Source organism: Phoxinus phoxinus, assembly GCF_949152265.1.
Source record: "Phoxinus phoxinus genome assembly, chromosome: 17".
Lineage (NCBI taxonomy): Eukaryota > Metazoa > Chordata > Actinopteri > Cypriniformes > Leuciscidae > Phoxinus > Phoxinus phoxinus.
Window position 1 is genome coordinate 18,647,401 of NC_136892.1, and position 23,753 is coordinate 18,671,153.

The 23,753-nt window shown below is 38.5% G+C and overlaps 1 protein-coding gene across 10 annotated transcripts in view; it reads left to right on the plus strand.

Annotated features, from left to right (window-relative positions):
- The window catches only part of ncam1a (neural cell adhesion molecule 1a), a 213,535-nt gene that overhangs the window by 184,141 nt on the left and 5,641 nt on the right, over positions 1 to 23,753 (plus strand). For 2 of the 10 annotated variants that reach the window (XM_079586216.1, XM_079586217.1), the window contains exons 15-19: positions 10,030 to 10,154; positions 10,960 to 11,140; positions 18,793 to 18,991; positions 20,340 to 20,456; positions 20,768 to 21,253. In XM_079586216.1, the coding sequence (XP_079442342.1) occupies positions 10,030 to 10,154; positions 10,960 to 11,140; positions 18,793 to 18,991; positions 20,340 to 20,456; positions 20,768 to 21,253 (1,108 nt within the window). Of the gene's footprint in view, positions 1 to 3,940; positions 3,989 to 10,029; positions 10,155 to 10,959; positions 11,141 to 13,431; positions 14,954 to 18,792; positions 18,992 to 20,339; positions 20,457 to 20,767; positions 21,254 to 23,753 lie in introns of those variants that run through there. The other 8 variants (XM_079586223.1, XM_079586222.1, XM_079586220.1 and 5 more) reach the window with 5 other exon arrangements.

Sequence of the window (23,753 nt, forward strand, 5' to 3'; positions counted from 1 at the left end):
TATTTCATACAAACCCAGCTGCTGCCATTTTGCGACTATTGATAAAAACAAGTAGGATTTTAAAATCGTTTCCTCTCAAATCAATATCTCTTATCCCCATAATTTTGTATGTGGTGAAATGCTGTTTAATAAGTGGTATGACTGTACAGTATCTCTTAAATGCCCGTCTAGTTTGAATTTCCGCACTAGCAACTGCTCTCTCCGTGGAAGCTTTGCGCTTAAAGACCTAATAAAATATTTCGGGTCTAATTATTTACTTGCAGTTTGTGGCAAGTAGGCTAGCCGTGAAATAAGCAGGATAATGTACATCCAGCCGGTTGTTATCTCAGAATAAACCCCTTCAGGCTGATGCAAGACCTGATCACCCTGTCTGTGTTTATTCTGAGATAACGACCGGCTGGATGTACATTATCCCTTACTTGTACTGTATCAGTTCTGTCTCAAATACAATCCAACTTGTAGAAGCAAACCTCTTTAATAACACTTAATGCAGTCAGAATGGGCATTAGAAAGTAGACGGTAAAACAGTTTACGCGGTGGCACTTCATCAGATTGTACTCAGTAATTTAGTACCCCTGAGAAATGCATTACATTAGGTCTATTGCCTAGCACATCTGGTGGTTCTCAGTAGTTTCTCTGCATCAGTGCCTGTGAATACAGCTCTCACAGATAGAGACACAGGCCAGCGACCTAGCAGATGGTCCACGTCCTCAGGTGAAGTTCTGGAGTGCTTTAATTGTGATCACCACTGCAACGGCATTAACACCCCCTTCCTTCCCCTTGACATAAAACACTTACGATATGATAATCCTTATTATTCTGCAGAGCAATTTTCTTCTCTGTCTGAGACTCTCTGCGTGCTTTGAACCTCACCCTCTGCTCTGTGATATCTACAAAGCATTACACAATGTTACTGGCCCTCAGCGTTTCATCAGACCACAGCGGATTATACAGTCCCATTTTACCATGCATTTTCTCATCTGCAGAGCTGTAGACCGAACTGAAGAAAGGAGTAGTGTTTTGTGAGATCAATAAGGCTGCAGTAATTAGTTTTGTGCAATTCAAAACACTGGAAATCAGGGAGAAGAAAGAGTTGATCTCCAAATATTGTCTTGAAGCTAAAATAAATTGTGTTTTATTTTATTTTTTTATTGATGTGGTATTAAAGGGATAGTTCACCCCAAAATGTAAATTCTGTAATAATATATTCTCCCCTCATGTTGTTCCAAACATGTTTGTACCTTTATTTTTTCTGCGTCAATTAAATGATTTTGTAAAAAATAATAATAATAATATTGATCAATCCTTTCAGTGCAATTACAATGATTGTGAACTGGAGCTTTTAAACTTCAAAAAGGTGCAAAAGCCTCATAAAAGTGGGTCATGTGACTTCTGAAATTGTACAGGGTGAAATTGAAGCTATTATTCATTTAAAATATATTGACTTCCAGTCTAGCTTTCCTCATGAGAGAAGTGATTGGTGAATTATTCGTTCTTTTGAGTCGGATCTTTTCATGATCCGTTCTCAAGTTCCGCTCACTGAATCAGTTATTTTGTTGCCGTATTTAACAACTCCTATGGTTTTAAGATTTTCAGTGACATTTTGTCACAAAGTTGACTTTGCATATAGCACACAAGCAGGGCTTGACATTCACTTTTTTGCTCACTAGCCACTGTGGCTAGTAGTTTTCAAAAGTTACTAGCCACTCAGCATTTTCTCTGGCCATAATTTTGACATCGATACCAATTACTGCCATATAGATATTTTTAATATTATCTCATAATTTGGCAGCAGTTATATTAGGCTGCTGTCACTTTAAGACCTGACGCACGGATCCATTATACTGTTAAACATGCGTTTTCTTTCTCAACTGTTTACATTCACTTAAAACATAACAGACTGTGTTTACATGAATACTCGCCAAGACCTTTAATTTTGACGTTATCGTGTGTGTATTTGACTGTTTAATAAGCAGCGAAGCGAAAACAGTGAAAAAGAACTCCATTTATTACTGAGAGGTGGCTTTATGTGCGCTTACTTTGGATGTGAGCAAAAACTTTGTGGGAATAAGTAAAATTTTGCGCAATACGCATAATCCCACGCCGATATTTAAGCCGTGTAATTTCCAGTATTGGAAGCGTTTCAGATATTTCAGTATCGATGTGTATAGAAAAATCTATATTTTTGACACCACTACATTGTACTTAATTTATTATTTCAGATGATATTGAATTTATATACATGTATATATTGAAATATAAAATTTAACCCGCCAAATGGGCTAGTAGGAGTGACTGCGTTACACGCCACTGCTGAAATACTGTATACCCACATTTGGCAGATTGACGGGTGTTCATGTCAAGCCATGCACAGTCATATCGACTTTTTCTGAGGCTTTTATGGTGTTTTACGTAATTTTGGCAACTTTTAAGCTCCAGCTTCCATCTGAAAAGAGCAGTCAGTACTTTATTAAAATTTCCTCCTTTGTGTTACAATTTTGTGTTTTGTGAATCAACAGTAGGGCGAGTGAAGTACATGACAAAAATGTTCATATTCGAGTGAACTGATCCTTTAATCCTACTAGGACTAACTCATGATGCTGTTAGCACTTCAGACTCTTTTTGTCACCAAGTATCTACAAGTTCCTTGAAATAAATTCACAACTTGCACAGAAAGAAAGAGATTAAAAGACAGAAGCCCTGCACTCTTTAGTCAAACAGTCTTTGAAACTCTTACATAGTCTGTCATCTGTCAGACACTCAGTTTACAAACAGGCTGTGCCACTACCTAATTGCGTTAAGCTTAAAAGAGGAAACAGGGGATATTTCGCCCCCATCATATCATTACCTTCCACTCAAAGTACTTATCGTTTAACTCCAAGGCTCTGAGGTTCAGCTCGATGAAAGCCAACCTTCTCTCTCAGATTATATGGATGAGAGTATATTGAAGGTGATGATGTCTGAGTAACTGCCACTAATGGACTTTCAGGAAAATATCGCACTTTGAATCGAGCTGTGTCTCCGGCTTGAGATGGCTGTACTGTCATGGCTCAGATCGGCCATGACATTTAAATACAGGTTGTTATGCGTCTCGATCCCGGTAGTATGAGGAATGTTAGTCCTGACTAGCCCGACAGACACCCACCATCGGCCCTTTAGTGTCATGTGATCATTCAAATCCTTCTTATTAATATAAATGTTTCTCAATGCTTCTTTTTTTTTAAACAGTGATATTTTTTCAAGATAATTTGATGAATAGAAATAGAAAAAAATGTGAATAGAATTTTTTGTAACAAATGTCTTTATTCTAATTTTTTATTATTTTAACGCACCCTTGCTGAATAAAAGTAGAAATTTCTTTACCAAAAAATATTTCTGACAATAATCTTATAAAGTGTACATGTGATTCGTTAAAAAGAAATTACTTCTAAACCAACAGAGAATAATTGTGTTTTATTTATATTTTATAAGTATATTTCAAATGTTGTATTTCATTCCTTTTAAAACTAAGTAATGACATATTCCAGTACATGTTTCAGCATTGTGATGCCTGTTTTGTACAATTAAAATGACATCTATTTGGCATAAACATTTTTAGTTGCCCACCTCACATATCCAACTGGACAACTAAAGTTTAATCAGATTAATCAGATTAAATAATTTTAAATAAAATTGTGCCATGCACATACATTTGGTCATTGCTGGGATCCAGATGGCATCCCAATAAAGCCGCTGGTGTTCCATTTACACATCATTTTGGCCATATAGTTGTGTCTCTATACTGATGCACTTTAATTTGGGTCGCATGCACTTCTGCCTGGACTGGTTAAATGTTGCTGTGATTTACACTGATAGTAGAGCCACTGTTGCAACAGCTTCATGGCAACTAACTAGTGCGGCAAATGAAAGCACATCTCACCATGTTCTCACCATCTTCCAGTGTCTTCAGAGACTCCGACTTCTATTCCTCCAACCACTGCCAACCTTAGTGAGTATGCCGACTGTGTGCAGTGTCGTTTGCCACTCTTTATCCGCCTGCTACACGTTTGTTAGCCTCACCTACTGTAGACCATTGTTCCTGAAGTCAACACCGCTGATGTTCGCAGTAGAACGATCTGTGATAGAGAAGAGAGACTGTATAGATGTTAGTTGAGGGCGGGGGAAGTGAGACACTGAGATTGTGCTCATGACCCTCAAGCCTTTGTAGAGAACCATCACTAACTTCCGCTTGTAGACCAGCTCACCTGTCTAACATGTCACTGCATGGTAGACATACAGAAGTATGACATGCTTTTTTGTGCTAATGGTTATTGGTTTATAAACTCAATGATGTGTGCTGATGTTTTGATGATATTGGATGTGCAGAAAGTTGCATAAACAGCATGAAACATGCAGTTCTCTGAGATATTAATTAGATGTGTTGCATACTTCTTGAATGTGGAAACTAATGGAGCTGTCTTCCCAACATTAATCAAACTGGTCAACATTAGCATTCTTAGGAGTACACATCTTCCCTTAGAGATGCAAGAACAGTCATTTAGCAAATGTGTTTATCTGAAGAGACTTGCGGTACAGGAACTATCATCCTGTGTTTAAGTGCCCAATAGTGATGGCTTATGGATCACATTGGACTGGGTTCAAATTTACACATCAAAGTACATCTTACTGTATATTTATACAGTATACTGCTTTATGTTTGCTTGTCTGTTTCTATACAAGCGAATTTTGATCCTAAACACTAAAACATGCTCTCTCACACTTCACACAATCCTGTGAGAGATGCTACTAAGTGTTTGTCTGAAAATAGAGTTACCATGACAGCACGGATTACACCTGACCTCCCAACAAACAGACCGCAAATTGGGAGGGTCTGAAAAGGTTTTTTTCCGGGAGACAGCTATTTCGTCTCATTCAGCCAGAGAAATGACAAGGTCTTTATCTTAGGAGTAGGCAGTTGTTTGACTATTGTCTGCTCGGTTGGCATTGAGTGGCAGGTTTAAGATTGCACCAAACTAAAACTTTCTTTGGATGTCAAAGAAATTAAAATATAATAGTGTTTTTAGGTTTTTAGGGTTGTATGAGTAGATAAGCAAACAAAAGATCTGTTCTTTTGTATGATAATGAGTCATAATCAGCCTGGAGATTTCAGACTTTCTGAATTGCTTGACAGCTACAGTATGTAAGGAACCCTGGTGGGTTTACAGATACTCGTTTCAGAGGGCTTCAAAGTTAATGTGTGGGGCTTTTGCTGAGTCTTGGTGCGTATGTTTATGTGTAATGTGCCAATTTGTTCTTTTTAATTGGTATTGTTATCTGTCTCAGATTGCAAACTTAAACACACCAAGTTTGCAATTAGCCATTTAATTTCCAAAATGTTTGATGTAAAAAAAATCCTAAACATGATCACTACCTTCCTAAAATATAAGATAAGAAGACTTCAGATGCAAAAGCCATCTGAAATTTTCTTCTAGAATGATAATTTCTATCAAGCTTGTATGTTTATGTTCAGTTATTTCACTTTAATGGTAATGAAAATTACCTATTAGTTGTCATTAAAGTGAAATTACTGAACTTAAATATATACGAGCTTGATAAAAATGGCAATTTTAGAAGAAAATTTCAGATGGCACTTACAAGGCTTTTGCATCTGAAGTCTTCATATATAGTATGTTATATGTATACAGAAAATGTGCAAAATTATGATTAGCTTTTATTTGTTCTAAACACAAAATAGATTAGTTAAATTTGATCTTTTTCAGTTAGCAAAAGGCAATAGTGGTGAGAGGAATTCTTTAGAAAGCTATACCACGTATATAACTACTCTTGAAAATGTGTGCATTGCAAGAAAGGTGAAAATGTATTTATTTGTTTATTTTTCTTTTAACATATCATGCTTAAAGTTTTCTAGAGTGTTTGCAGTATTACTCTCTCTCTCTCTCTCTCTCTCTTTCTCTCTCTCTCTCTCTCTCTCTCTCTTTCTCTCTCTCTCTCTCACACACACAAATTTTCTGTAACGGAAACCTATTTTAGCAGATGCTCTTCCGTGAGACTTCCATTCATGCATTTTTACATGCAACTTAAGTGTCTGAAGGTGTACATTCAGCATCATATCTAGTTAGTTTAGTTTTTCCTCTGCCCTTCTCAGCTGCAGTCCTGAGCTCATATATGCAAACTTCTCAGGCTGAAAGTGCTGATCTGGATTCAGTTTTTGTGTTTTTATATCTTTATGACTAATCCTAGATCAACATTTTATAGTATTGTCTGGGACTATACACATGGGCAGTCTCTTCCTCATCTAATGTCCATTAGATGATGTACTGTAGGTTTCTCTCTGTACTGTCTACATCACAGAGATTCCTCTGCCTTTGGCTGGCCTGCTCTGTCTCAGCTGTTTTTTACAGTACCATTGATGCCATTCAATCTGCACAAGCATTTATAGTTCGATGTACACTGCAAGAGAGCTGTATTTGAATCCTCTTATCGAAAGTACCTCTCGCAGTCAGGAGAAAGACTGCTCCTGCTGAAGTGGATTCATAAAGCAATTTGGACCCTGTTCTTACCCTGAATAATTTCAATGGGATTCAAGAGAGATGATATTTTTAGTACTTTGATTTGAATTTTCATTCCAAAAAAATCACCGTCCGGGAATTGTTTTATGGATCTACAGACACTGTATCTAATGTTATAGAGAAGTATTTATGTTTATAATTTGTTTTCTTTTTGTTGTTTGTGTTCCTGTTTGTACTTTTTGGTCTTAACACGTTCCATGTTTGTATAATTTTTTTCAATGTTTTGTATTTTCCATGTGACCCCTCCCCCTTCCACTTTCCTTTCCACCAATCATGTGCGTGCGTATCATGTGACTTTGTCATATGACTCTTGCATGGTGCTGATGATGTCGTCTTCGCTGGTGAACAGAAGGTAATTTTTTTTTGTTGATTTATGTTTTTGTTTTGTTTTTTGCTTTTCATTTTGGTCCGATTCCCATTAAGAGTGAGAATATAGACAAGTTAATGACGGGAAGATAAAGGGAACACCCACCCAGTACCATCAGGGTTGCCATTTCATTTTTGAGTCATTCATCCTTCAGAAACCTCACACCACCTACTTTATTTGGCTTTTTGAAAACTATCAGCCTAGACAGTAATACCAGAGCTTAGTCTCCTACACATGCTGCTAAGTGTTCTACTTTTTATTGATTTTCAATTTATATCTTAATCTATTGACTTTAATTTTTACCCTCCCTCTCTTTAAAAAATAAAATAAAACTATAAAGACTGAAAAAAAACGTTGTTTTTGACATCTGACAAACTCATTTATTTAAAAAAACATCTTTTTTATTTGTACAAATTAGCATAAAGAACATCAGTCATCGTCCTCTCTTTCATTTGCACATCATGTGCTTTATATGATAAATTTGCAGTGTGTGCCTAAAATGTGCATACCACAGACTAACAGAAGCACTGACGTTCTGCTATTGCATGAATACATTCACACGCACTTCTGTTCTCTGTCTCTCGTCTGTATACTTAAAGCCTCTCATGCATGTCCTAATTGTACGTCTTTGTCTAATGAATGTACACTGTCCCTGTACGCTGTTCTTGGCAATGCAAAAGAGGAACAGCTTCACTTCCTTGTATTTGAAGACAATAATTTTTTCACCCAAACGTTTTTAACGACACACTTGATTTGAAATGAGATGCTGTCTCTGTCATTTCTCTGTAGTATATTTCAGTTTCTATTCCTGTAATGTGTCAAGCTAGGATAGCAGAGGTTATTATTAGTCATGATCGAGTGGCACAATAATCCATGACCCTTGAAACTAAACTAATCCGCCTTCAGCATGGTAGAGCATGTTTGCCTTCTTTCTCTCTGTAACCCTAATCTATCCCTCTTTGTCCTCTTAGCATCTGGGAATCCTTCAGCTAACTGGAAATGATGACTGGATCTCAGATAACTTGTTTAAATGCCATCACTCCTGCACTGCTTGTCTTAAATTAACTTGTCTTCATTTAAATTGCAGCATCCAATTACAACTTTAATCAAGCTTCAATTCATCATGAGGGAAACACCTTAGGCCTCTACTTTCATGCATGCTTAACTAACTGCCTGATGGTCTGAAATGTTCAAAAATGCCTCTATCTTAAATTAAACTTAATTACAGAAGACTACAAAGAGATTTATCATGATATGAGGCCATAACAAACGACTAGAGGTTTACGGTTTCGAGTTTACATACTTCACGTAACTCTTTGCAGAATCTGTTTTTGTATTCTATGTATACTGTGCATACATGTTTACATAGATTCCACAACATGAAATGGTAACTTAATTTACACACATTATCCGGTTTACAGGTTCTTTATGTCATGTATTGCCTTCTTTGAGCCATATGGCTGTTTGAAGTTTTTTGTGATAGTTTGGTTTTGTCCTAAGAGGTCAAACTGAATCTCAACATCATGAAGCCACTGTGAAGAAGAACTCAAATATGCAGAGCATGCTGGGAAACCAAAGAACTTACAGGACATGGCGAACAGTGGGCAGCTTCACTTCACAAACCTTAAGACTTAAACCCTGCTATCACAAAAGACTACAAAATTATTTGGATTATATTAGCCTATATTATATTATATTATGTTATGTTATATTATATTATGTTATAACGGTTCAAAGCTTTTATATAATTATGTTGACCTAAAAATCATGCTGGTTTCAACACTGGCAATAATAAGAAATGTGTCTTGTGAACCAAATCAGCATATTAAAATGATTTTATTGTGATAATATTTCACACTTATAATTGCATTATGTGTTTTACTGTCACTTTTGATCAGTGTATTGAATCCTCGCCGATTAAAATATATTTTATTATATATTTAAAAAACACTTACTGACCCCATTATAATATATTATTTGAAAAAAAGTCAAACCAAACATAAATTTTATGATCCATGTTATTTTGCGCAATAAAATGATAAACATCTTGCAGATTCTGCCAGGAGAATGTAAACTCATGAACAGAACTGAATCCAAACCATCAAATTTAACGTATGCATTATATTTCTTAGGTCAAGCATTCAGATATCTTATTGCCTTGATCTAAAAATCCATCTCATTTGTCATGTTTTGTATATTTGGTGGTGTATACAGTGTCACCGTCACGTCAGTTCCTAATAGGGACTCTTGTCTAGCAGCTATTTATGATGATTAATGGGAGCAGGGCACTGTGGCCTCCTCCCAGGCTCCTCTAGTGACACAGGTAGACAGCTAACATTCCAAACAAGCGCCCACACATGCGCATTTCCCTCTCCCTTTGGCCCGCTGATATTATTAAATGTAATGGCTGAGAATCTCCAATCAAAGCATGGAGGATAATTAAGGGAGTTCTGTCATTAAGTAGTGGGCAAGTGGAGATAACAAGCTCCTCCAGAGACTGCATTACAGCAGCGCTCTCTCCCTCCATCACTGCCACCAACACAGGTCCAGCTCTCATTACAGCCCTCCACATGCCCAAGCGACTCAGCTCCATGTTTAAAAGAGCCAAGCACTTTCATTAATGTTCCACATTTGGAAGGATAGGAGGCGGAAGTCATCATTATACTGCCAAAAAAAAACTCTAGGATGAGATGTCTCAACAGTTTAGCCAAAATTGAGAACAGAGGAATTGAGACTTTTAAAAGGACTCAACTATAAAGTGTTACATCTCACCCTTTGATCTTTAATGTGACTTTTTTCTTTCTTTTTTTGCATAGTTTAGACCTTGCACAGCCATATAAAATCCTTTTGAATTCTCTTAGCTGGGTCAACACTGTAAATTAATTGTAAGCTAAAATTAGCCATGAGTTTAATTAGCTAACCTATATCTGCAATTCATATTCAGAGATAAAGAATACCTTGTGGATTACAAAGTCAGCTGTTAATATATAAGAGGACGTTCACCTGTGGAAATGCACCTGGGTTAAGGGCACATTTTGAATTTGTGCTGGGGTTTTCTAACAGCTTTTTTTTTTCTGGCCATTTTCTCCTCAGGGGAACCTAATCCTCCTAAACTGGAGGCTAAGCCACTGGTCACAGGCAACGAGATAAAGGTCTACTGGATCAAGCAGGATGATGGGGGCTCTCCTATCAAACACTATTTAGTGCGCTACAGAGCTGTGAGTATGATTGGACATGAGGGGACATACAGTACTTGACTTGTCCAGTCATCTGAATTATTTATACCGCCATTGCAACAGTGACTTGCCTTTAGGTAGGTAGCAAAGTTCACTGGTCAGTGATGTATAAGAGTGTCCACAACAAAGAATGGGGGGGGGACTTAAAATCTTAAAATCAACATAATATTTTATAACCTGAGCTAATCTTACCTTGGCCAAACTACCGTATGTGATATTTTAAGTAATTATTATATTCCAAAAGAAAGCGTTTACAAAAATTTACACCACATGATGAATAACAGGGAATTTTATAATAGTAATTTTTCAGAAATTAGACATCCTCGATGACGTATGACACATGATTTCTGAAAAGTGACCATATGACAAATGCGACCTCAAGCTACAGCCTCTGAAATGAGACACAGCAACCGTGATGAGTTCCTCTCTATGATATAATTTCCTGTTTATTATATGTTTTTGTTGTTTGCATGTCGGTGGAACCATATGACTTTAATTTGGCGGACATTTTCAAATATTATTAAGGTGTTTTGTTAATATTTTCAATATTTATATTATTTTCAATTATATACATTGTTTTCTTCATTATGAAATCAGGAGAATTATATCCCTCCAAAAATATTCAATTAATTCTTACTTGAGAAAATAATCGGGTGAATTTCAAATCAATGTAAATGTGAATTGTATTTTTGAAGAAATTAGATCCAGACAAAAAAATAAATGCCATTATGCCATTGACCTTTATGTACCATCTGTCCTTAAAATATGTCCACATTTATGTTCGTAGAAAAACCGGCAGGAATGGAAGCCAGAGATCCGCGTGCCCCACAACAGCGAGTACATGGTGCTGCGGGGTCTGGAGTGGAACACGGAATACGAGGTCTACGTTGTGGCCGAAAACCAGCGAGGACGATCTGATCCCGGCATCCTCTCCTTCAGGACCTTGCCAGAACCCACCGCCATCCCAGGTACGGCCCACCCCCCTAACCCTGAACCACAGCCACTGCCAGCCAGAGCAGCCAACAGCCCGACCGCCTCACCCCCAACCCCTGTTAACCCCCATCCTACTAGCAGGTCTTGTTGTGGATTACACAGGCCACCCTTGTGTCAATTCAGGTTGTGGCCTGGCCTCCCCTAGAGAGTGATTTGACACCATCTAAGAGTAATAAGAGTGCAGAGGGATAAATGTCTGCGAGAGGTGAAGCCTGGAGACCTTTAGCTCCTCTCCAGAGCCCTGAATCCATCTGGCAACCTCCCCCTAACTCTTGCAGCCAGCGTTATTGCTCGTCTCAGAACGATTGCAGATGATATCAGTGGAGATGAGATTTTCTATTTGGCACTCGGGAGGCGAAAAAGCCACAGCAGGTCCGTTAAAACCACCCACCCCCTCCAACCGGGCTCGTTTGGTCTGCGCTCCAATGGCAGTGCTGTGTTTTTGTTTTCTTGTGAGCTGCTTCCCCACTGATAAAAATTGGGCCTTAGATCATCCCTCTCTCTCTCTTTCTCTCTCTCTGTTCCTCCGTCTCTTTTTCTCGGGGCTGAACTGAGGCTCAGTTCAGGCTCATTGCGGCAGGCCGATTGAATTGGGCTGACTATCTGCCCGCTCTCAGTGGGGATGCATCCTCTGGTTTTGCATGATGACGCCTCAACAGGATTAATGGTTTAATGCTTTACTGAGGACCTAACAGGCATCTGCCGGTGCATGGCCAAGAGACCTGCTTTTTCTCATCCGCTTAGTGGGAAGCAGCCATATAGCAGTGGGAGCTTTGGATCTCGGAGCACTTGTGCAAGACAGGTTCAGATGGATAGAAAAGCCTTCCTTTGTCCTCTTTCCCATCTCGCCACACTTACACATTGCAGAGTTGTTAACCTCAATGTGTAACATGTGGGAGTTTAAAAAGCGGCTTTATTTTTAGCCTAACATCTGCATTGCTTCAGATGGAGCAGCTGCCGTTAGAAAAGCTGGTCCAAAAACAGCTGCTCAGACAGCGATTCATGCGTCTCTATCGTCTTATATTCGGACCAGTGTGCGTGAGGCAGGATAGAAGCACGTGGGACAATCTGGGACGCTGTTATCACATGAGTTTGTCAAGAATTAAAATAGGGAGGCAGTGGATTTTGGTGCATGGTACAGGGAGCGGGTTGAGCTCAACCTTGGCCGCTAGACAAATGCTGAATCTCTACTTCCTGTAATCCAAATCTCCCCAGCTACAGTTGACATGGAGTAAAAGCTGTTCTAATACAATGCCCGTTAACGTTTGTGCAGTTTAAGTAACATCAAGAAAACTCGTTCAGTCATCCAGAACAGTATTACACTGTATTGCATCATAACCTGTTTGTTTCACCTTGTTTTCCGACTGGGCAACATTTCCCTGGTGTTTGCAACTCAAAAAGATGAAAGCCTGTTTGTTTCCTAATTTCATGTGGAATATTTATTCTTGATTACATTTTTTAAAATTAATTATAATTTCTGGAAGCACTTGTTTAAAGTTGAAGTGTGTATTTTTTATTTAAAATAATATTACAATACTCCTCTATCACTGCTCAATATGCAGAGACAACTATAAATAAGCCATTCGTAGCTGGATTTTCCCCAAAAAGTGTAAACACAATCTCTGTGGCAGTTTCAAAACATTGCACCAACATTGACCGACCGCAGATGGGAGTTTGCAATTCAGTTTTGGTGGCGCTACTAGCTCAGAAACGAGACACTTCACCTTTAAAGAAATATGTACCAAATTTTGTGGTAAAGTTTATATGTACAGGTAATGTCAAATACCAGGAAAGTTGTCTGATCCGTGTTTCTTGGTTGTGTGTGTCTTCGTGTCCCTTATCATTCCATATTTCCCATCACCTGGCTATCGTTGTCCTCTCATTCTCGTCTTTGCTGTCATTTGCTGTGCTTTTAACACGCTACGGCCTTCTTACTTTTTTTTTTTTTTTAACTAACTTGCTTGAACTTTCCTTTGATATTCTTTTCTAATCTTGATTAACCTTTCAAACTTATTTTTCTGTATTTGACCTATTCTCTGTCTCTCTCTTTTTTCTCTCTCCCTGTTTTTTCCTTCCCTCCCTCTTTCCCTTTTTCTGTCTCCATGTGTAAAATCGGACATCACCGGACCATCGCATTTTCAAACATGCACTCAAAATGTTTTTGTTTCGTTTCCATATTGGCCTCTGTTTTATTTTTATTTTCCTGTGCACTGTCCCTGGTGTCTTTTTTATTTTATTTTTGGTGGTGTGGGATGTGTGGTCTCAGCGACCCTTGGCTGCTCCTCTGTGACGTACGCTCTCGTCACTCTCATGTTCTCCATGCTGACTGTGCTAGTGCTCTCATAAAGTGTGGCTCGCCAGAGGAGAGGAGACCCGTCCACTCTTCAGCCGCACCCTTCAGTTTTCTACGCCTTCTGATCCTCTCGCAGGCTAAACAAACAAACAAAAAAGAATACCAGTTACATGTTATCGGAATTAAGCAGAGTGTTCGGTGCTTGTATCATTCTGTTTTCTTTTTTGTTTCTTGTCATTTTCAGTTTCTTGTTAGTTTTATGTTTAAGCAAGGCAGCGTTGGTGGGTTTGAAAAATGTGTTTTTCAGACCATGGACTTTTGGGAATGTTGTAGAAAATCTTTCCCTATGAAGAAGATTGATGTTAATCTCGATATAATCATTCTAGGGCCCATTTAGGAGAAGTCCTTTCTGATCACCTTCATTAATTTTAAGTTTCTTATGTTTTTTTGTTATTTTTATTATTAAGATATTAACTCATTTTGGAAGGGTGTTTTAAGGAATAGGCACCAAGTGTGTGTGTGTGTGTTGACATGCAAAACGTGTATTTTGTGACAAAAATGTACATAATTTTAGATGATTCAGAAAATATATACTTTCTGTAATGGACTTTTATTTACATTTCCTTCTCTGCTTCTTACTTGAAAAGACCATTCAAAACTAATGCTACTGCTGTTAAACTCATTCACGTCAATAAGTGTCATTTTCAACAGTGTAATTTAATTATGTTCTGTAATACATTTTTTTGTATACACATACCAGTATGGTGTCATGCAGTAATCATTGTAGGTTTTAAGAAAATACGGTAAGCTAGATGGATTGTTTTTAACAAACACAAGATGGTTTCGAAATCTCGCGGCAGCGGGTTGCATGGGACCGTTTCATGTGTATGTCCCATGATGACATGGTGCTCAATGTCAGTTCAGAGGGACCCACAGAGCCTTTTACTTTTAAAGGGCAGGAGTGTTCTTCAGTACTTCTGATTGACCATCTCTTCTCTGAAATGCTAAATTCCTTAAGGCTGTTTTTTCTTGCTTAGCCGGGATTTAACATAAACGACCCCCAGACTGAATCTTAATGCGAAACCCACAAGCGTTCTTGTGTGCATGGCACCACCTCCGTTATAACCGTATAAATCAGTTTCGAACATTAGCGATGGACGAACACAGGCATGGATGCCGATTGACGTATTAAAGAAGGTGGTGGTCAGTTTACATGTCAAAGGCTGCCGTATGCCATCGAGAGCTGAGATATGAGTGCCATTATTATGCAAGACCTATGCAGGCATTTTCTGGGAGGGTGTCGAGTAAAGTGCAACTAATGTAATTAAGTGTCTTACATTAAAAAAAAAGCTCATATATAAGGCAGGGCTATGAAAATAAATGGGGGTTGTTTGTTCAATAAAATGGAGTAGCATTTGTTTCCCATTTTGGAATGGATTCTCATGGTAATAAAGTGATGCGCCCCGGAGTTTTGACTCCTGGAAACGCATGTGCCAATCAGTTTGTCGGGCTCATCATTCATACCCAGGTGCGTTTCTGTCCTTAATCATTGTGTGTTGGTGCTAGGTGACATTTCATCAGAAAAGCAGCACCCCGTTTGGCCCGTCTGGAATGTTTAATGCCACCCTTGGATGGATCATCAGCTTCATTCAGACTAACAGAACCAGAGGCAAAATGAGTTGCGAATCCGAAACTTGGCACAGGCAGAAGTGCTGCTTGTTCGCACTTATCACTGAGAGTGACTGGAGACGGAGGCAAGTGTCAAGTCTGGAGGTGAATAACCTGAGTCCTCGGAACAGACTGAACATTTGTAATGACCGTGCCGCGAAGGTTAAAGCGGGCTGCTAGCGATAAGTCACATTCAGCCGATGCCTCTGGAGCATTGAAACAGTATTTAGTGATATGTTGTAGATTTTCACAAATTGTTAAAGCTGCACATTTCGATTTCAATCCCGCTGTCTCTTTTTTTTATTATTGAACTCATTTATATGTAAAATTCAATCTAGGGGGGTCAAAGTTTGGCAAATTAGCATGAGCTAGCATCTAGCCCCTGCTGGTAGGTGCCATAACTACACAATTCAGAGGACAAAAGCCTATTTTCCCATTGATGGCCATTCAAAAGTTGCCACAAACTTACATATGTTATATTACATATAATTAAGTTGTATTAGGCCTATATTATATACAATTATTTTTCCTGTTTTCCATCAGCCAATCAGCATTGTAATACATAATATATTTCCTGTGGTTCTAGTGTGATTAGTCACATGACATTTACAGTACAGCTCAGGCGATTGGCTTTAAAAAATATGTCTAGAATTGAGTGCATGTGATGAAGGTTGAATGCTAACAAATAACTTTGCCCAGGTATTCCAGAGCTCCTTGATTCAATCCAACGCTCAACTGTAACATGCACTTTTTTTGTTCAGGAACACACCAATTTTCAGTATTCAGAATGGGATAAGGTTTGGAATATGTGGAAACGGCTGGAGCATCCAGAAGACCTTTTATGCACAGTGCCGAGTCAGCAGAGCAGGGTGTTTTTGGCCGGTGTGGGAGCTCAGTGTGCCTTTGTGCTCAGATGTGTGCCGTGATTTATCGCACTTGTTAAAATGCAGGCTGAAGCTCAGGAAAACAACTGCGGCCCACTCCGCGCCCCAAGCTAGGAGAAGTGTTTTTGGCCCTCTCCTGGCTGGCCGGTAGATTAAATCTGTCAGCTCTACCTCCCGTTGCCCAGCCTCCGATACCCTTCCTCAGTGTGGTGACTGCTGCCATGGCTAGATTTCATCACAACGTCTACAGCACCAGATTACCCATCATACATGTTTATTGGTTAAAGTTCACATTACATTTTGGTTTATTGTAAAAACTATATTGTGTAACTACTAAAACTATAACTATTAATGTCTTGAGCTGAGTTTTCTGAGAGCAGTACATCATGTTTTGGTTTTGTTTTTTTGTAGCCGAGGTGAGGTGGGGTTTTTTTTCTTCTTAGAACAGTTTTGTCTAATGTATTTTTCCTCCAGGTCTCTGATAAGTGCATCCATAATTCATGATCTCCTTGATACATGTAGATGTGTTTTAGGTCTTTTGGGTGTTTTATATGGTTCCATCAATGATTTAGAAGGACATCTCATTAGAGACAATTCATACGAAGGTGCCTAGAACTCGATATAAGCCTAATTGCAAATTCACTCAGTTTGTTCATCTTAATTCATGGTATAATCTATGGCTGTATAGTATACTCAATACTTGAATAAAGTGCCAAATGGAGTGTTAAGCTAACAATACACTAAGTTAGCAAAATTTTTGCAGCCCGAAAATATTCATCATCATACATCATCAAAGCTGTGTGTGTGTATATATATATATATATAACTGCCTTTTTAACGGTAGATTTTAGCTTTTTACTTATCTCAGTTGTTTATATACACATATATTTAATTTATTTGATTGGATTTTACTGTTATAATCTGTCAAAAAAAAATTGTTTTCGTTTTGTATTGGCCTCTTGAAAAATCGTCATCTTCATAACATCAAAGTTCTCTTCCCATATCTGAATCAAATATTTCATAGAATGATTTAATAGAGCATAGTGAAAGCATAGAAGAAGACTGAATCAATATGAATTACCACGTTTACCCATGTAGCATAAAGATCCATATAGTCGATGTTTAATAAACCGTTTTCATTGTGCGTGTTGTTTACTGATACAGAACATAGGCCTATGTGTCCGTTCTAGTAGATCCTGTATTTATTTAGCATTTTCATGGTGTAGCTTGTCATTCCTGGTAAGTAGTCTGTGTTTCCATGACCTGAAAACACAGTTCTGCTTGTCTCATCTGATCCTTGTTCCTTTAACATGGTGTTTTCTTTATTTTCATCAGTATGACTGTGTTTGTAAATGTTTACACAGAAGTTACCCCGTAAGTGATGGCTCTGAATATTAAGATTATCTTCACCATTACATGTCAGTGCAATTTCTCTGTTGAAATATGTGCATGAATATGAACAGAACAAGCATTGTAGTTAATGTTCTTAACAAGACTGCTGAAGTTCGGAACGAAGAGACTTAATTATGTCTCTGAATAAGCATGCTGGGTTCATTTCCATGTGAGTAATGAATGCCCTGCTTCAGAATGACACTGTATGTGATGTTATGTTGTATACTGTGTTTGGATAACACGTGGAATTGACAATCTGTCACAACCTAAACATCATGGGGGGGGATTCACTAAGAATGAAGTGGTAGCGCTGTTTGTTTGCACACGCTTGTTGCTTTAGTGATTCTGATTCTGTGAAGGAATTATGCAAATCAGGTAACGGTGCAAACATGCCCTCATAATCTGTGCTATTTGCATTGCGCAGTTCCTGATCTTACTAGGTTGTGAAGGACGTATCAGACAACCCTGATCTGGCATTCTTTTCTGGAACTCCACAGCACGGTTTTACCACTGTGATCCAAGCACCGCTTTAAAGTGTGAAATGGACTCATTTACATGCATTTGGACATACGCCCGGTTATATTGCTCTTCTGCGTCGCTCGATTCTTTGATGAATTACTGCTGCTTTGATTAATAGAAAATGTACACAAACACATACAATTCTGTTTATTGCTCATGGAAGGCGTGACATTTACCTTTTGTGAGGTTAAATCTAAAAATAATTCCTAATTTACATAGAAAGGAGGGCGTGTTTTCACTAAAAACAATGACTTGAAGGGGAAGTTCACCCAAAAAAAAAATCTATCATCATTTACTCACCCTCATGCCATTTTAAACCTGTATGTATTTCTTTTGTCTGGACTAAATAAAAAATGTCTCCTTTTTGTCCACATAATGAATGTCAATGGGGTCCAGTCACAGTTGCTTGTTCAACAGTTGAAACATTCCTCAAAATATTTTCTTTAATCTTCCTCAGATTAAAGACAGTTGTTTAGAACGACATGAGGGTGAGTAAATGATGATGACAGAATATAATTTTTTTGGTGAATTATCCCTATTTAAATACAAAGCAGCATATTTAGTACCTGGTTAACTGGATTGCTGGTGGTTAGTGAAATAAATGCAGGTTTAAATATTGTCAAATTAGTGAATTCGCCCTTATGTGGTTTCTATTGGTGTGTGCTGGCTTTATTCTTAACTGCCTTCAACAAACCAATCTCTACAATTCACTTAGAAGTAGTAAAACCTATGTACAAAATAGATTGTATATAAATGTAATGTTTTTCTAGATTGCGTAGATCACTATGGCATTGTGGAAACTCACAATTTAAAGCCTGGCCTGGAATGACATCATTTCGATTTGAATTTCTCCTCTTCCTCCTTCCCAAAGAAACCAGCTCAGGTTTGGGCACCGGTGCTATCGTGGGCATCCTCATCGTGGTCTTCATCCTGCTCCTGTTCGGCGTGGATGTCACATGCTACTTCCTCAACAAGTGCGGGCTCCTCATGTGCATCGCTGTCAACTTCTGCGGCAAGTCTGGGCCCTCTGCCAAGGGCAAGGATATCGAGGAGGGAAAAGCCGCTTTCACGTGAGCCTGTCTTTTCCTTCCCCTCTCATCTGTGTGTGTTCCCTTGTCCGATAACGCCATCCATAACCACTCTCCCATCATTATCGCCCCCATCAGCTCTACAGGAGGGCTTGAGGCAGGGCTGATTGTGACATATCTGACTCCATGAATGAGAATGATGTGAATATTGGCTCATGGCAGCAGTGTTAAGATAAGGGGAGAGGAGGAGAGGTGCATGCTGGTTAGGAATGAGAAGATGCCGCTGGTTGTCTCTGTTTTATAGCCATTGAAAATGTTGTTTCAAGAGAACATAGTCCACACTTTTATGTAATTTTATTGCACTAAAGGGCTCACCCATACATTTATAACACTGTTTTATGTGTCAGAAATATAACAGTGTAATCTAAGTATATTTATGTTTAATTAAATATTTTTTTACTTGCCCTGCCAGCAGTTTTATAAAAAAACGTTGGTTTTTTTTGCATTTTCTGTTAGAATAAAATATATTTATATTTTGTTAATCATTGTTGTTAAATTATGATTTTTCTTTACTTTAACTGGCAAGAGTTTCACAAATATGATAAATAAATATAAAACATATGATGCTAAAAGTAGCTATTATCATGGGTCAGAATAAATCAAATTTTTTCATGAAATAATTATTCTTTATTTGCACTTACAAAAATTAGCAATTTTAAGTAAAAATGACAATAGCCGTTTTAGCCTGTTTTTAATATAAAAACATGGTTCCAAAACCTCTGTTTATCATGTATTCAAATAAAATAAATTTAAATATTCCATATTATATATTTTTTTCTTTACCTGGCCTGCCAAAAAATTTACAAAAATGCTACATTTAAAATAAATATGATAATAGCTTAAGCACCATATGTATTTTGAAAAAAGGCGTCCTTACATTTCGTATTTTAACTCTTTCCCCACCATTGACAGAATTGTCCGTCATTCGTGAGAAACCGCTTCCCAGCTATTGACAGAATATTTCGGCTTTCCGTGTTTTCACTGTTATACGGTAGGGGGCGCTATTAGGCATCTTCTGAAAAGAGTGCAGAATCTCCAGATCAAAATTTATTATCAAAAATGCTGGTGCTGGCTTTCAACTTAAAAAAAAAATGCTGGCAGGGAAGGAGTTAACTCTATGACAGCTATAAATTAATATAAATACACTTTTGCCAGAAAATGATGCCATGTGGTGTGAGACACTGATTTGTTTATAATTATCAACCCATTTAACTGATGCTGCTAATTTAAACAAATCCTGATCTGATGTTAGCCAACAATGTTCAGTGCATGTTTGTGAGCCATAATACCTCCGCTGTTCGTCAAACCCCCGCTGTGTCATCTTTTACAGTAAGGACGAGTCTAAGGAACCCATTGTGGAGGTAAGGACCGAGGAAGAGCGCACACCGAACCATGAGGGAGGAGGCCCCACTGAACCCAATGAGACCACCCCTCTGACGGACCCCGAGTGAGTCCCTAAAAACACACACTCAATCCATGTCCGATCTTTTCTTCAGGTTTTTAACATCCCTTTCAATGGTCTCTCAGTAGTAGTTTAATTCTTTAGATACTACACACCCCTCACTTTTTTTGCGATGACCTAACATGGTATGTTTCATTTTGATATGCATGTTGGACTTACTTATGTATGTGTATTTTGCCTTGGCTTTCCTTCCCTCCCTCATCTCCCCCACCTTTTTCTTTGTGTGGATCTCTTTTTCCCCCGTCTCTCCTCTCTCTCTCTCTCTCTCTCTCTCTCTCTTCCCGTTGTCCTCACAGGCACGCTGCTGACACCACAGCAACAGTAGTGGACTTGCTTCCCTCTGTAACCACTAACTCAGACCCTGGCACTGACAGTCCTGCTAGCGATAGCACCACCCTTACCTCGAGCACCGCACCTGCGGCCGACCCTAAAGCGGCCCCTAAACCTACTCCCCAATCCAGCACCCCCAAACCTAGCGTCACGTCTCCCACCTCCCCGCAAGCTGCTCCTGCAGCCGTGGCCCCTCTGGTGGACCTGAGCGAAACGCCTTCCAGTCAAACCTCAAAGTCCTTAGAAGCCCCCCAGCCGTCTGATTCAACCCCTGCAGATCTGGCCAAAGCTGATGGCCAGAGCCCGGCTGAGATGGCCAATCCCCCCCAAAGTAAGGACTCTCAGGTACAGGGAGGAGCCCACCAGACCACAGATAGTGACCTTGCCAAGGATGCGCTGGTCAAGCCCTCCAGCGACTCCTCCAGCACACCGTCCGCACCCAACCAGGACGAGTATGGCCACCTCTAGATGTTTAGTTGTGTTTGTGTCCCTGTCCTTAACCATCTCCAACTTCCTCATCTGTTTTCTTCGTCATACCCCCCCTTCCTCCTCGTATAACTCACTCAGTTTCTTCTCACTTCTTAATGTCTTATCAGAATTTCATCAGGTTCCTCTTGCGTCTTCAATCTTGCCGTATTCCCTTTGGTATTCAAATGAGAGACGACTTGGTACGCTGAGACAGTTTGCGCGGGTTTATTTGCACCTCAGTTAAAAACAGTTCAGGGACGGCGCTTCAAAACACACCAGCATTATGAATGTGTAAAACCGTTCTTTTTGGTTGTGTTTTTCAGAGCGAGATAATTGATTCCTCCATTATCGCTGGCAGAGCCTCACAATGAGCCACGCAATCGCAAATGGCACAATTCCACAGCTGATGATTTTAAATGATGGCTTTCAAAAGCTGAAAAGGACAGTGAGAAATAAATTAGCAGCATTAATGGTGCTATTGAAAAAAAGAGAGTCTTAGGGAAGGCTAATGTATGATCATTGTAATTACATTAACACAGCAGACGAGGTGCAGTGCCATTTGTGGCTCTGTGGGTGAAATGGCCAACTTCAAATGGCCAGCTGATGCACAAATCTAGTCATCAAAGTTATTATTTGTAACAAACAACAGGAGGGAAAAAACAGCCGTGAAAAATATTTTCATTAAAGGTGCACTATGGAGCTAAAATAACACTGTTACAAAACTACTGTACCTATTTTAAGATTGGAAGTTTGTAAAGAACAAAATAAAAAACAAAACTACAATGTTATGTTTAATTATAGAGAAAATTACTATTACTTCATTTTTCGATTTTATATTCCCAGATGAATAGATTTTAGAACAATCTCCAAATTGGTTTATTCTGTCCAAAATAATCACTGAGTTGGACAGGAAAAAAGTGTGTCTGATTGTCGTGTAAACATCAATCACAGTTCAGTTCACTTTTTGCATGTGATATTTAAAAGTTTGGGGGGAGTAAGATCTTTCTATTTATTAAAAAAACTTGAAAAAATGTTTTGCACAGTTTCACAAAAATATTAAGAATAAAAAAAATGTTTCTTAAAGGGGTGGTTGATCATGTTTTCACTTTTCTAACCTTAATAATTATGTAATTTTGCTGTTTGAGCATAAACAACATCTGAAAAAGGTAAAACGCTCAAAGTTCAAAGCAAAGGGAGATATTTGCTTTTAAAGAAATTGCTTTTTAAGGACTACAACAAACGGCTGGTTGGGACCACACGACATTCCTCCCGGGATAGTGACATCACTAACCCTAAAATGTACATAAGCCCCGCCCCCGGGAACACGATTTATAGATTATCAAGACAGAATATGCTAATCAATAACTAGAAGATAACTACACATAAGCTACATAAATTCGTCAACTAACCATTCAGAAATTTCCTGTTGCATTCTACATGTTGTCACTTCTTCTTGAGTCTCTCCATCATTGTCTGACTCCGGTTTGAACATAAAAGGATAAACGTTTTAGAAATTTTCAGTGCATGTGTGTGAGGTAAAAGGACACAAGCTGTTGTAGCTCCGCCCCCTGTGCCAATTTTAACACGCTATATAAAAAAAATATCTGTGGAGTAATTTGAGCTAAAATTTCACATAGGCCTACACACTCTGGGGACATCAAAGACTTATTTGACATCTTGTGAAAATGGCATTATACCACCCCTTTAAGCAGCAAATCAGCATATTAGAATGATTTCTGAAGGATCATGTGACACTGAAGACTGGATTAATGATGCTGAAAATTCAGCTTTGCCACCACATGAATATTATTATTATTATATAAAATCTGAATATGAAATATATTCATATAAAAAATTATACATATTAAAATAGAAAATAGTTATTTTAAATTTTAATAATATTTCACATTACTTTTTTTTTACTTTTTTATCAAATAAATGCAGCATTTGTGAGCACATGAGACTTCTTTCAAAAACGTCCTTACCCACCCTAAACCTTTGATTTACTAGTGTAAATATGCAATCGCCTCCACCACAATAATAAACCAGCATTCTTTTGTTACTGAAAACGATGTCTTTGTGAAACATTGTGAAGACGACCCAAATGAAATTAGAGTTTTGTTTTGTTGATCCAAAGAGCCTCAAACAAATCTCTTGAATACATTCCAAAGATTCTCTGCCATGAACTTTGGCACATCCAACCTGGACTTGTTCTCCATCTGACACAACATCTGTGTGGATTTGGTGCATGCATCTGGATGCGCCAGAAACGCCAGAGTGAAAGTAGGCTACTTACAACTCACCACAAAATGTAGCAACATTTGCATCATATCAGTCCCTCTAAATAGCAGAGGTTTCATTCTTTCATTGGTGCATATTACAAAACCAAACGAACATTTCACATCTGACAGACTCAGTCCTGCTAGCTTTTGTGGAAGTGCCTAATGGAGCCAGAACTAGCGGCGTCTCCAGACTCGCGCGAAT